At 39.5% G+C, this 12,231-nt stretch overlaps 1 protein-coding gene across 1 annotated transcript; it reads right to left on the bottom strand.

Moving 5' to 3' along the window:
* Positions 1-5,386: 5,386 nt before the first annotated feature.
* On the bottom strand, positions 5,387-12,114 carry LOC310924174 (granulocyte-macrophage colony-stimulating factor receptor subunit alpha-like). The gene is made up of 10 exons (XM_083885819.1): positions 11,982-12,114; positions 10,272-10,420; positions 9,903-10,032; positions 9,700-9,799; positions 7,921-8,123; positions 7,582-7,712; positions 7,047-7,179; positions 6,869-6,965; positions 6,715-6,787; positions 5,387-5,909 (listed from the first exon to the last, which is right to left on the bottom strand). Exons 1-10 carry the CDS (start codon positions 12,049-12,051, stop codon positions 5,823-5,825), a joined length of 1,173 nt encoding a protein of 390 aa, XP_083741945.1. The 5' UTR covers positions 12,052-12,114; the 3' UTR covers positions 5,387-5,822.
* Between the last annotated feature and the right edge of the window lie 117 nt (positions 12,115-12,231).

Here is a 12,231-nt window from a genome sequence, read left to right as displayed (position 1 = left end):
AAATAAATGAATAAAGCAGCTTACATTCGCTGGACTATTCCATTCACTTGGTTTCTGTTCAATAAAACACCTTTACTCACCTCCTTGTACTCCTCACTTACATGACTATGTATTTTTTTTGGCATTACACCTTTATATTTATTGTCTGTGTGGTGACATAAAGCAGTGATGTCATCATCACACACACATTTGCACAGTGTTTCCGAGCGATGGACACTCATAGACATAATAATTCATTCCCTTCCCTTAACCTAAATCCAGTTCTGGCCCTAAAACCAAGTCTTAACCGAGAAAAAAACCTCTTTAAGGGTCGACTTACCCTGACCTTTAGCCTTACCTTAACCTCACAACTAAGTGCTTCATCCCTGTCCCTGAACCTCACCCTAAAACCAGGTCTTGACTTAACCCTGTAAAAGCATTTACAAAAATGTCCTCACTCCTTATATATCAGTTTCTTGGTCCTCACAATGATACCTATAAAAGGATGTACACACAAACATTCTTAGTGAGGACACTGGGGGACAACGTAACGATCACAACTAACCCTTAACCCCAAACCCTTAACCTAACCCTAAAACCAGGTCTGGACTTAACCCCCGAATAAGCACTTTACAGTTGGTTGGTAAATTATTTGGGGACCTCACAAAGATATAAGTACAAGTACACACTCATAGATGCATTATTTTCCCTTAACTTAAACCCAAACCCAGTTCTGATCTAATCTTAACCCTGAAAAAAGTTCTTAAAAGGGTTGAAAATAAAATGTCCTCACTCGTTGTATATCAGTTTCTTGGTCCTCACAAAGATATAAATACAAGTACACGCTCATAGATGCATTCTCTTCCCCTAACTTTAACCCAAACCCAGTTCCGACCTAGTCTTAACCCTGAAAAAAAGCTTTTAAAAGGGTTGAAAATAAAATGCCCTCACTCTCTGTATCAGTGTGTTGGTCCTCACAAGGATACCTATACAAGAACGTACAGCATTCTTAGTGAGGACACTGGGGGACACACACCGTAACCATCACAACTGTTTAACCCCTAACCCTTACCTTTGAACCAGGTCTTAAGCCTACAAAGAGCACTTGACAGTTGTGGGGCTCATCCTCACAATGTCAAATGTCCTCACAAACACATATTTTAGCAAGAACACTCATAGACACAACGCCTTCCCTTACCTTAATCTTAATCTTAACCTAAACCCAATTCTGGCCCTAAAACCAAGTCTTAACCCAGAAAATTAGGACATGAGGACAAGCCAAAATGTCCTCATTGGCTGAGTGAGGACACTATAGGGACACTCATTCCCTTTGTCCCTTAATTTGCCTGACAACTAAATAAATACCTGTCTCATAATTTAACCCCCTGATATAATCCTAATTCTAACGATAACCCTGTAAATCTCAATCCCCTGAAAAGACATTGAAATTTGAGAGGACCAGCTAAAGATGTCCTCTCAAAGACAGACACACATACACGTATAATATGCTGGAGAGGAAAGTGGCACTGGAGCGCCCCCGTGCGGCATGAACGTGCTCTACCACCACAATATCAGTGTGTGTAAACTGATGAGAATAATCCATCATGGTGCGGATATAGGTAAATTATGATGATTATTGTCATTGTTTGACTTAATTGTGTTATTGTTTATTAATTATTACAGCGGGCTGTATGTATGTATGTGTGTGTGTTAACACATATATATGTGTGTGTGTTTGTGTACTAAATGGGATACACTCACCTTTGTTGTGTTGTGTTGTGCTGTGTTGTGTTCACTGGCTCACATAAAGCTTTGGAAAATTCTGTAATTAAAAAATACTATTATTATACGTATTATTGTACATGTAAGAAGTAGTTTGTTTGAATAAAGGCATTTAATTAAAACACATTTAAAGAAGTATTTTTGTTCCTGAACACGCTGTAAGACAAGAGCGTCTCAGACTACAGAAACAAATGTGTAATATGAGCACAAATGTATAATATTTGGATGATTATGAGTCAATAACAATAAAATATAAATTTTAATAAATACAGCAGGGACAAAATGCAGCGACTGTGTGAGTTTAATTGTGCTCACTGTGGCTCACATCTTCCCTCCTATAATGGCGGAATGATGTGTAATGTCTCTCCAAAAACAAGCACCGTTTCGCGTCGGCTCGGTAAAAACAACCGCAGGTCTGCCGTGTGGCAAGCAGAGTGAGCCATCTCTGCCGGGACTCGAACCCGGAGCCTCTGGATTAGAAGTCCAGCGCGCTATTCCATTGCGCCACAGAGACTGCGCCAGCATCTCCGTGTCCCGGTGCCGTTTTGGTACATCACATCCTCTCTCTCTCTCAGTGCCCGCTGCTGCGAGCAGCATCCTCTCAGCATCAGGACCAGTCTGAGTCGACGCGGTGTAGTTCCCCTGCTCGGCCACCAGAGGGTGCTGTCGCGCAACGCTGAGGGCGGGAGGTCCCCCCGGAAGTGAGTCAGGCTAGCGGGCGTACAGCGGGAAAGACACAGCTCGGATTCAACAAAATAAAAGTCCACGTAAACTGCTGAGCGTACGAGGATGTATGTTCACAATCGAGGCTTTTATTTTGAAGCAGTGACATTAGTAAGTGAAGGTAGTTTAACAAAGATGATGAAATGAAATTGCTTCGATGGCAACAAATCTGCATCTTTTGTGTTATTATACTGCACGTATTCTATAGAACAGTGTCCACATTATTACATGGGCAACATTTAAACTCAATTCACAGTTATTTAAATATAAATATAGTCTATTTGTTAACAGGAATAACTGGGTTTCGTTTGTGAGGTCTTTCTTAGAAATGATATAGTTAAAGTCAGAAAACAATATATATATTTATTGTACATTATTATTATTATTATTATATATATATATATTTTTAAATGTTTAGTTATTTTACTACCCAAACTACCTGGCTGTCCATGACAACAGCAGTGTTAAAGTAACTGTCAATTGTAGCAACAGAATCTTATTTGAATTACTTCATTTTTCTTTTTTTTTCACAATAAAAGCTCTGAACTGGACTTAACGGATTTGTTAAATCATCTGACTGGGCCAGATACTGATGCTGACGGACCACCAATCACTGCCCACTGCTGCAGCCTATAGTGGGATTGGAGGTGAAAAAAGTGATGCAGCTGCATATAGAATTTCATCAGGGTGGTTACAACAGGATTGCATCAGATCACCAATTACTAATTCACCTCAAGGACAAAAATAAGTACAATAACCTGGTATGCGACACAATATTTTATCAAGATATCACAATAAATATATCCATGATGATATTTTGCAGAATTTCAAAGTAAAAGTGTTTGTTTTGACTGTAATTCTATTAAAACACCAAAGAAGCGTTTATCCTGTACATGTATTTTTAATGTTGAATGTAATGCATTTAACGATGAAATAATTAAAACCTAATGTCTTATTATTGTGCCGCATGTGACACCTCGGCTGTAACTGGTTGTGCGTTTGAGTAATTTTAAGTGAACTAAAGTTACTAAATCAACAATTTAAGTATACGTTTGCCTTAATTTGGACAGGACAGAATAGAATGCGGACGGGAGATAGACGTAGGCGTGCGGAATCAAACTGAGGTCACTGCACGGACGGACACCGGCTGCACCAAAATGGATGCCAATGAAAAGCTGAAGAAGTGAAATCATCTGCTCAACAAAAACAAAGCTTCACTTTACATCATTTCTGTTCAAAAACAGACTTGAAAGAGGCAGAATAATCACATCAGGAACAACAAGACTCACCTCATGTTACACACTGCAGCTTTAAAACCTTTACAAGTTCAACACTGCATTATTAATGGTCCATAATAATGTGCCCAGTCCCCCAGGACTGTGAAATGGATCGTCTTAAGAGTCTTACGAGTCGGATGTGAAGTAGATTTAGTGAAACTACTCTGCAGAGGACAGGGAACGTGTTTGTCTGTCTGTGGTGGACATTAACCTGTGGTCATGTAGGGAGGCTTTACTATTTTTGGCTAAGGCATAAAAATGAAGCTTATCTGCACTTTGCTTAAAAAAACAAAAACAAACAAGTTTTCCAAGCACCCTTATCACAAAATGATAAGTTTCTCGTAAAGACATAACCAAACACATGTTTATGAGAAATTCATTACACAGACAAATGACTGGAAAAGTGATTATTAATATTAATAATAATATAACTTATATTATGGATAATGAAAATCTCTTTATTGGGGATGTCTTTGTGATTTATTTTTTTTACCTTTAAAGCAACCTTCACTGAGCCTTCATACAAGATTAAACCAGCGATTATAAGGATAAGGATAAACAATTTTCCTCATTTTTTTACATTAATAATAATTAAAAAAACAGGAGATTTCCAGTGTCTGTACACTCATGAGATGTCAGCGGATTGACATTGGAGCGTGTGAGACACCCTTTCAGTGACTTTTACCTCAGAATTCAAATGCAATCATTAACACAGAAAACACCTGTAGACACCAAGACAAACTGGTGAAAACGGCCAGTTCTGTGCGAGGCAATTTATTTCTGTAGTTACTGCTTTGTGTGTGCGCGTATATATATATACTTCTTTTTTTTTATATATACACTTCTCGACAAGGTGACTGATAAGATAAGTAAACAATATGCTGGCTTTTGCACGTAAACAAAATGTTCAGTAGTCGTCTGGCTGTCCCTTCATCGCTTCCGTCAACAAAAAAAAGCATCCAGCAGCAATGTTTGACGTCAATGTCGTAAAAGCTCAATCGACATCGTTGAAACTAAAAAATTAGGTAACGCTTTCTTTTACAGTCCCCTAATTACCAGGTATTTACCTGGTAAATTCATGGTAACACCAAAGTGTTACTAGGTAATTACCAATGGTAATAAGAAAGTAAATACAGTGAAACTGTTGCCAAAATACTGGGCATTTACCTGGTAACTATATAGTTAATTATAGCGTGTTATTACTGCTGTTAATAAGAAGGTATGTACAGCTAAACTATGGCAAAACTATGGTAAATGTAAGTGTATTATTGGGTTATAAACTGGTAATAAGCAGGTACCTACAGTCCCCTAATTACTAGCTATTTACCCAAGGGGTAATCTAACAAACCTAACCCTAAAAATGTGTGTAATTACATGGAAACAAGCTTGGCTTTCTTTTACAGTACAGTTTTACTTTACTTACCGAGTACATTACCGTGCATTACCCAGTATTTTGGCAACGGTTTCACTGTATTTACTTATCTTATTACCCTTGGTAATTACCTAGCAACACTTTAGTGTTACCATGAATTTACCAGCTAAATACCAGGTAATTAGGGGACTGTAAAAGAAAGCGTTACCAAAAAGGATAACGATCACAAAGAAAAAGTCGAGTCGACAATCACACTCACACACACACGTAATGTGTGTTCACAGCACGTTTCGGTCCTTTTCTCTGATGAGGTTGAGTGAAAGTTACTTGAGATAACTGTCGGATAAGCTGCAGAAAACGATGACGATCGATGAATATAGTCACATAGTCATCTTTTCTTTGTAATGCCCATCCACTAAAACAGATTTAGATAATAAATCCCACACATTTTGGACTAATGAGGTCCCATATTACTGGCAGCACTTTGTGTCAGCTGTTGTTGTTTTTAAAGTGCTTTTTAAATAAAGTTGGACCCTTACGTGGAGGATAAAGCGTCCATCGACACATCCATCCTTCAGCGTCAAGCAAAAGGAGCCATAATCTTCCAAAGAAGTCTCATTTTTTTGCCTCAGGTGAATAAGAATTTTGTGCTCTTTCATTAAAGTCACCACTGGAGCATGATGGGGGGGTCAGTGGACTGTTGTGTTGACTTCAGAATCCATCACCAACATGATCTTACAGTTCTCGACGTCCTGCGCCGATATGTGCAAATTGCTCTGAGACAAAGAGGGGAAAAAGAAACGTTAGTCTAGACCTTTAGTGTATTTGTGGATATTTGTTTAACCTTTATTTAAAGGACATATTATACCCTATTTCGACAAGTTAACCTAGTTCACTGGTGTCCTAATGAACATATCTGTGACGTGCTTTGGTCAAAATACCCTAAGGATGAAGCACCACAGCAGTTCAATCACCCTGCCAAAACAGCCCTGTTCAGAACGCTCGGTTTTGAGTGTCTGTCTCTTTAAATGCAAATGAGACACAGGAAACTACGTCAGCATCATTGAGGCTAACGGCAGCTAACAGCAGTTAGCGTTTGGAAAAGCCATCATTTGCCGACTCTAGCCGGCACATTGCCGTCATATATAAAATTTATCCACTGGACACATAAATCCTCTGAGGCTGGAAGTTTGTGTAGAACTCTGTGCTGCACTGTGCAGCCAAGAATAGAACACTTCCGAATAACGCTCTTCCGGATACTGTTGCCCTCGCCTGTACTCTCGCAAGAAAGGCAGCACAAATAAAACTCACATGTAATAGTCGAGTCATTTAATATCATTATAGATGGAGAATTTTGGTCAGTTTAATCTGTGTTTGAATGTGTTTTAGAAATCAATTTTGACTTACCTGACCAAAATAGTATAAATGTCACTTTTCTACATGTTTGGTAAGCAAGTGCTTTTATACCGGAGCATTTCAGAATGTTTAGTGACTCGTTTCATCATTTCCCTGTGTGTTATGACCAGGATTCCATATTATTCCTTCAGTAATACTTGGGGAGACATGACAATCACAGCTCACCTTGTTATTGCCAGAAATATCACTGAGGAGATCCCGAGGCTGCGGGACTTTGGGGAAAATACGGTCCCTGTTCCTGCACAGCGAGAGTTAAAAAAAAATCAGACCAAATAAACAAACAATAGGAGTCAAGCAAAAACACACAGGCTTTACAAACCTCCTATAATACACCAATATCAAAATGACCAGGACAGCAAGGATCAGCGGGATGACAGCGCAAACGTATATCCACGCGTTACGATCGGCGTCTGCTTCTGCGTGCAAAAACATCAGCGGCATTTTAAAAACGGTGAGGGGAAAGACAGGAAGAAGACGGAAAGACAGAAAGATCATACCAAAATACTTGGCTTCACTGGGCTGAGTGCTGAAACCAGCGTGCACAGATCTGACCGTCATGTTGTACTGACAGTGACGGATCACGTCCAGTTGAGCGGAGGTGCGTTCTATGTCGTGTATCTGTAAAGAATGCTGCGATTGAAACGGAGACGAAGACGTTACGAGAGCGACGAATGAACGGTGTTACCGTTTCGGTACAATATGAAAAACAGGGCTATTTGTTTCCAGTGTGAGTTCTTGTATCTTTGATAGCCTGATAGTACAGGGATAAGACGACTTCACTGTTTGCCTGGACTTCCTTTTGCAACCAGGGGAGTCGTCCCCCTGGTGGCTATTCACTATATTTGTTCACTATCCCATTGGAGTCGTCAGGACTGTTTATACATTTATTGGTGAGATGAGAGATACACGAGAGACATTTCAAACCTAAAACCACACGTTTCTAACCAAGTATCAAGTAAATTAGATGGACTAAATAATAATAATAATAATAATAATAATTATAATAATTATAATAATAAACGAGACTCTTACCATTTCTCTATTGCACTCGGAGTAATCGATCGAGTAATGCTTAAAATTGTTTTTGAACTCGGGTGGAACCCAGCTGATGTGGAATTTATCCGCAGTCTTCTCGACTGTCCAGTTAAGGGCTGGTAGTCTCACTGTGCAGAGAAATGGTTACAACGATGTTGTCATAACACACATACACACATTTTCTCAAAGCACAATAACTGCTACAAATTGCAAGGTCAAAGTCAACTTCTGTTTTTAACAGTGAAAGGGGAAGTGCCACACATTTCGACAGAATCCCCCCCCCCCCCCCCCCCAGAAGTCTTGACCAGACAATAGCACCAGTGTAGTGTCGCATACCATCTTTGATAAGCCATCTCGTGAAGGTGTTCCTGAAATACTTCTCGTTTGCCGTTCCATTGAACAAGATGTAGACGACCTGTGTGACGTTCGCCGGCAGATGGCAGCCAGCGCTGCGACCTTTGGCGTCAGTGTACGTGTGGCACTCTTGTAATGGGGGTGGAGTGTCATTTACAGATGCACTGCCATCTTCGTTGGACAATCTTGAAAAGAGGGCAGAGAAAAAACCCGAAACATTATTAACCCTACGGCACATCCCGAGAAGGTGTGGTTATTTCCTGGAGTCTGTAATCATTGCCAAGAAGTCTTGTGTTGAAAATAAAGACAGGAAGTCACTGCAGCCATGTGTGAAGCAACAAACGGCCGATATTAGAAGCTGGTGAACTCACTGGCTGGTGGAGACCAAAACCGGAGCAACGAGTTACTAAAAGCCTCATATTCGTAAGGTAGCGTGTTACGTGCCAGGGTGCGGAGTGAGACGTCATGTTTCCTTTGTGTGCTTTGTGGGTCCGCCCATTTTTGCTTATTCCACAGGTGCCTCAAGTTCGGCAATCAAGCCAAAGTGCATAAAGCTGGGGAAAAGCTTGTGAAGCTGCACGTGTATGCCATTGAACTTTATTTCTGGTTGCCAACGTGCAAGGGTGGTTGTTTTTACTTTAGCGGTTTAAGTCTGGTTGTTCCGGCTCTTGAAGTTAATTGTGTTTTCCTCTCTTATAGGCCCTACAGCTACTTTTGGAGCAGCTCGTTTTAAGTTTACCTTATGTTTGTTTGTTGTAAATAAACTCTTTATATGCGGTTACGTTACCTTTGCCTCAGCCCGTCTTCTTCTAAAATATCCCGAGGTTTTTGTTTTTACCTCGTTACTCCTTCCCTGCATCCTCTGGACTTTACGGGAACGTAACGTAAAAATAAATGCTATTGACCTATCGTATGTGCAGGATGTGTACATTCAATATAGTGTCAACTTCACCTTATTAACCAACAGGTGAGCAAACAACATTTGCAGGTTTAAAGGTGTATAAATCGAGCTGGATGCACTGATGGGAGTCACTAAAATAACAGCTTAAGACTCATTTGGATGCTGCAATGACTTGTGACAGGGCAAAAAAGTTTCTACCTCATGTTTCATGTACCACTTCTCATCTGCTTCAACTCCCACCATTGATTAGTAAGGAGTAAGGTGATTTAATGAGATTAAAAGACATAAAACTCATTTAAAAAACAAGTAAATCTCTCTACCATTTCCTAGATTTATCCTATCATGTTGTTTGCACAGAGCATTTGACGATCAACTTAAAACATGTTGGGTTTTTTTTAGTTTGGATTTCCTGTTATGCTAAATGACAGCTTGGATGTGTACAACAGCCTGATAACAGGCCGTCCTGTTTATTTTCAGCGACATCACCACAGAAACTCATCTGACGCATGCACCGAACAAAAAAACAATTTTCAAGGTTGCTTTTTTTCCTGGTATTCACTTTTTTCCACAAAGTAAAGCAGACTTTTCTACACAAGCAAGCAGTCAGGCAAAGCAAAGGAGGAAATAAAATTGCAGAGAAAAGACAGGCAGAGTCATCCACCAGGAAGGAGAACAGATGTTTAGAGAACCAGGCAAAATGTCTCCTATTCACCCTCTGATGTCAATATGTTGTGCTCAATTTCACTTTTTAATTTGATGCTTCTTTAGTTCTGACTAACTGGTGGTGAGTTCTAGCTTTGCTCTACTTCACAATACTTCTTCTGTGAGTACAATATATGTACAGAAACACAAACACATACCGGTAGTAAAATCTGACAAGTGGCATGGGATCAGCCAAGTCCCAGGAGCAGTGCGCGCCGTCAGGGGGAGAGATATAGCAGTGCACATTCTTTACCATTTCTGGAAGGAACAAGGATGCATTTAGGTAAATATGGTCATACATGGTCACATTTATTTTCACACTAGCATTTGAAAATAGCTTTGGAAATAGATTTTTAGCTACCTGGGTAAGTGACGCTGAGGACGGCTGCCTCGCTGTGTCGGTCGTTACAAATTGTTTGCGCAGACAAATGCAAATATCCTCCTTCCATCACCGTGTAGAACGTCCAAGAAACAGCCTTGAAAGAGAGTTTCTGAATTCACCGGCAGAGAAAACCACAAAACTATTACATTTCATGTAACTTAGATGCAGTAGAAACATATTTTTGCATTTGAAACGTTAATTTTGTCATTCCTTTTGAGTCACCCATTAATATTCAGTCCATTCTGTGGGAATATTCCACAGGAGTGGACTGATGCTAGCTGGTGGTCGGCTACTTTGCCACCGGTACACGCAGCTTTTAACGGAATAGAAAAATGTAAGCATACTTACTCTAATATCGACTCCTGACTTATTGGTTTTTAAAGCCACCTCAAAGGTGCAATTTTCCATGAAAGGCTTTGGTGGTGGTGCCCAGACCAGAGTGGCATTAAAATCACATATCCACAGAAGTGACAGATTTTGAGGCGGTAAAATTTGACCTTAGATGGAGAAAGAGAAAAGATAGAGATGTAATATCGTAGAGGGCTTCACTAAACCAATGTAGTTACTTTGAGTTAAGCTGCTTGTTTATGAATTTCATGGCATATTTCAATAATGTGACACAACATTTGCCTTCCAATTTGAGTGTTGGAGGTTTATTGCACTTCCACTGCAAGCATATTAGACAGACAGACATTACACAATTGCTGTGTTCAGCTTCTCAAATGAGTTCCCAGGGATGGTGACATTGTCGTGGGAGCCGTTGTGTTGGAGTGTTGGAGAAATGACAGAAAAAATAGCCAATAGAGTCTGTAGGTTTTAGGTTTTGGATATTTTTTTGTTAGTTTTTAACCTCACGTTAACCTGTGTGAAGTTATCGTTCTGCAAGTTGGAAACGAAGGAGAAGGAATTTTCAATCAGGTAGTGAGAAGAAAAAAAAGAGGATGAAGAAAAAAGAAAGAAAGACAGTAATGGCGCAGATAATGATATAATGATAACATTAACAGTCAATGACTGCCGTTATGAACTGTAACTTTGTATAACTAACCGGGACACAGACTTGAACAGCAGCCAACATTAGCGTCAGAACGCGAGCTGACGCTAACGCTAACACTAACTAGTAGATGCTTAAAAGGTGTTCATGAGGAATTGCCTGCTGTGGGTTAATTAGTACCCCCAAGAAAACTATTGAACTTCTATACTTTATATTTCTTTTATAAGTTTATAATGCGAGTTATTTACAGGATAATGTTTTTTTGGTTATTTTTACTAAGTTTATGTAGTTTTTAAAAAGCTATTTACAGTATTTTAATGTTATTTAAATTTCCACATACTTTATTTATTTTCAAAGTTACAGGGTTTTTCCATTCCATTTTTTCATTTCTAATTTAAAAAACCTTATGAATTCATACATTTTTCGTTGGTGTCAGATTGTTTATAACATAAAGGTGGTCGAAGGGCCCCCTAGGAATTTTTGCTTAGGGCCCCGACAGACTCTAGAATCGCCTCTGCCTGTGGTTGACTATAATTAATAGTAAACCAGCTTAATGACTTTGGTTTTTAAAGCTTAACGATTAGGAATGAATTCCTAAATGCGAGTATTTTGACTGAAATTGCGATATGAGAGGGAACGGTACCTTTTGACATAATTGTTCCCATTTTCATTTGAATGACACATTTAAAATGATTACAGTGTGATATTTTTTCAGATATGTGAGAAACACATTTTGGCTAACATTTACGATTAGCCCTACTAAACAACTTGAGCTAACTTAAGCTTAACGCAATTTTAGACAGCTACATATAGCTAAAGATACCTAGATTTACTATGGGGTAACTAGGGTTACTGTCTCAAAAGGTGTGGTTTGTGTGTTAAATTTCCAAGTAAATTTCTCCAAATTACGACGTGAGTGAATCAGAAAAGTACAAAAAAAACACAACAACAACTACGTATTAAAACACCAACGGATTCCGAGAATACAGTGACGTCACGCCAGGACGAGGGGGCACAACATACAGTAAAAGTGAAGTTATTTGTGATTAAAACCCACGATTTCTTACCTGTCTGACTTTTCGCCTGGAGAAAGCAGCCACAGGAAAGGAAAAAGACGATACAGTGGAGCGGAGTCATCGCTTTTTCCCTTTCAGATAATCCGTTCCTTTTTCCCAACGTTTTAAACCTTGTTATTCCCGCTTCCGGTGCGGCTCGCTCGCTCTCCGTGAGGCGTCCTCGGAGCCGCCGTCAGCAAAACACAAATACACAAATGTAGAGAAAAAGAAACTAAAATGTGTGTGTGTGTCAGTGGCCACT

Source organism: Microchirus variegatus (genome assembly GCF_963457635.1).
Source record: "Microchirus variegatus genome assembly, chromosome: 2".
NCBI classification, from domain to species: Eukaryota; Metazoa; Chordata; class Actinopteri; order Pleuronectiformes; family Soleidae; genus Microchirus; species Microchirus variegatus.
Note: the sequence above shows the minus strand (reverse complement) of the source record. Positions and strands in the feature narration are given on the sequence as shown.

Excerpts from the sequence above, each read along its gene's own strand:
- LOC310924174 (XM_083885819.1), bottom strand. The coding sequence starts at position 12,051 with ATGACTCCGCTCCACTGTATCGTCTTTTTCCTTTCCTGTGGCTGCTTT. Across the intron at positions 10,033-10,271 it reads AGTCAGGAGTCGATATTAGA|AAACTCTCTTTCAAGGCTGT; the intron begins GTAAGTATGCTT and ends CGGTGAATTCAG. Across the intron at positions 7,713-7,920 it reads GAGATGGCTTATCAAAGATG|TGAGACTACCAGCCCTTAAC; the intron begins GTATGCGACACT and ends TTCTCTGCACAG.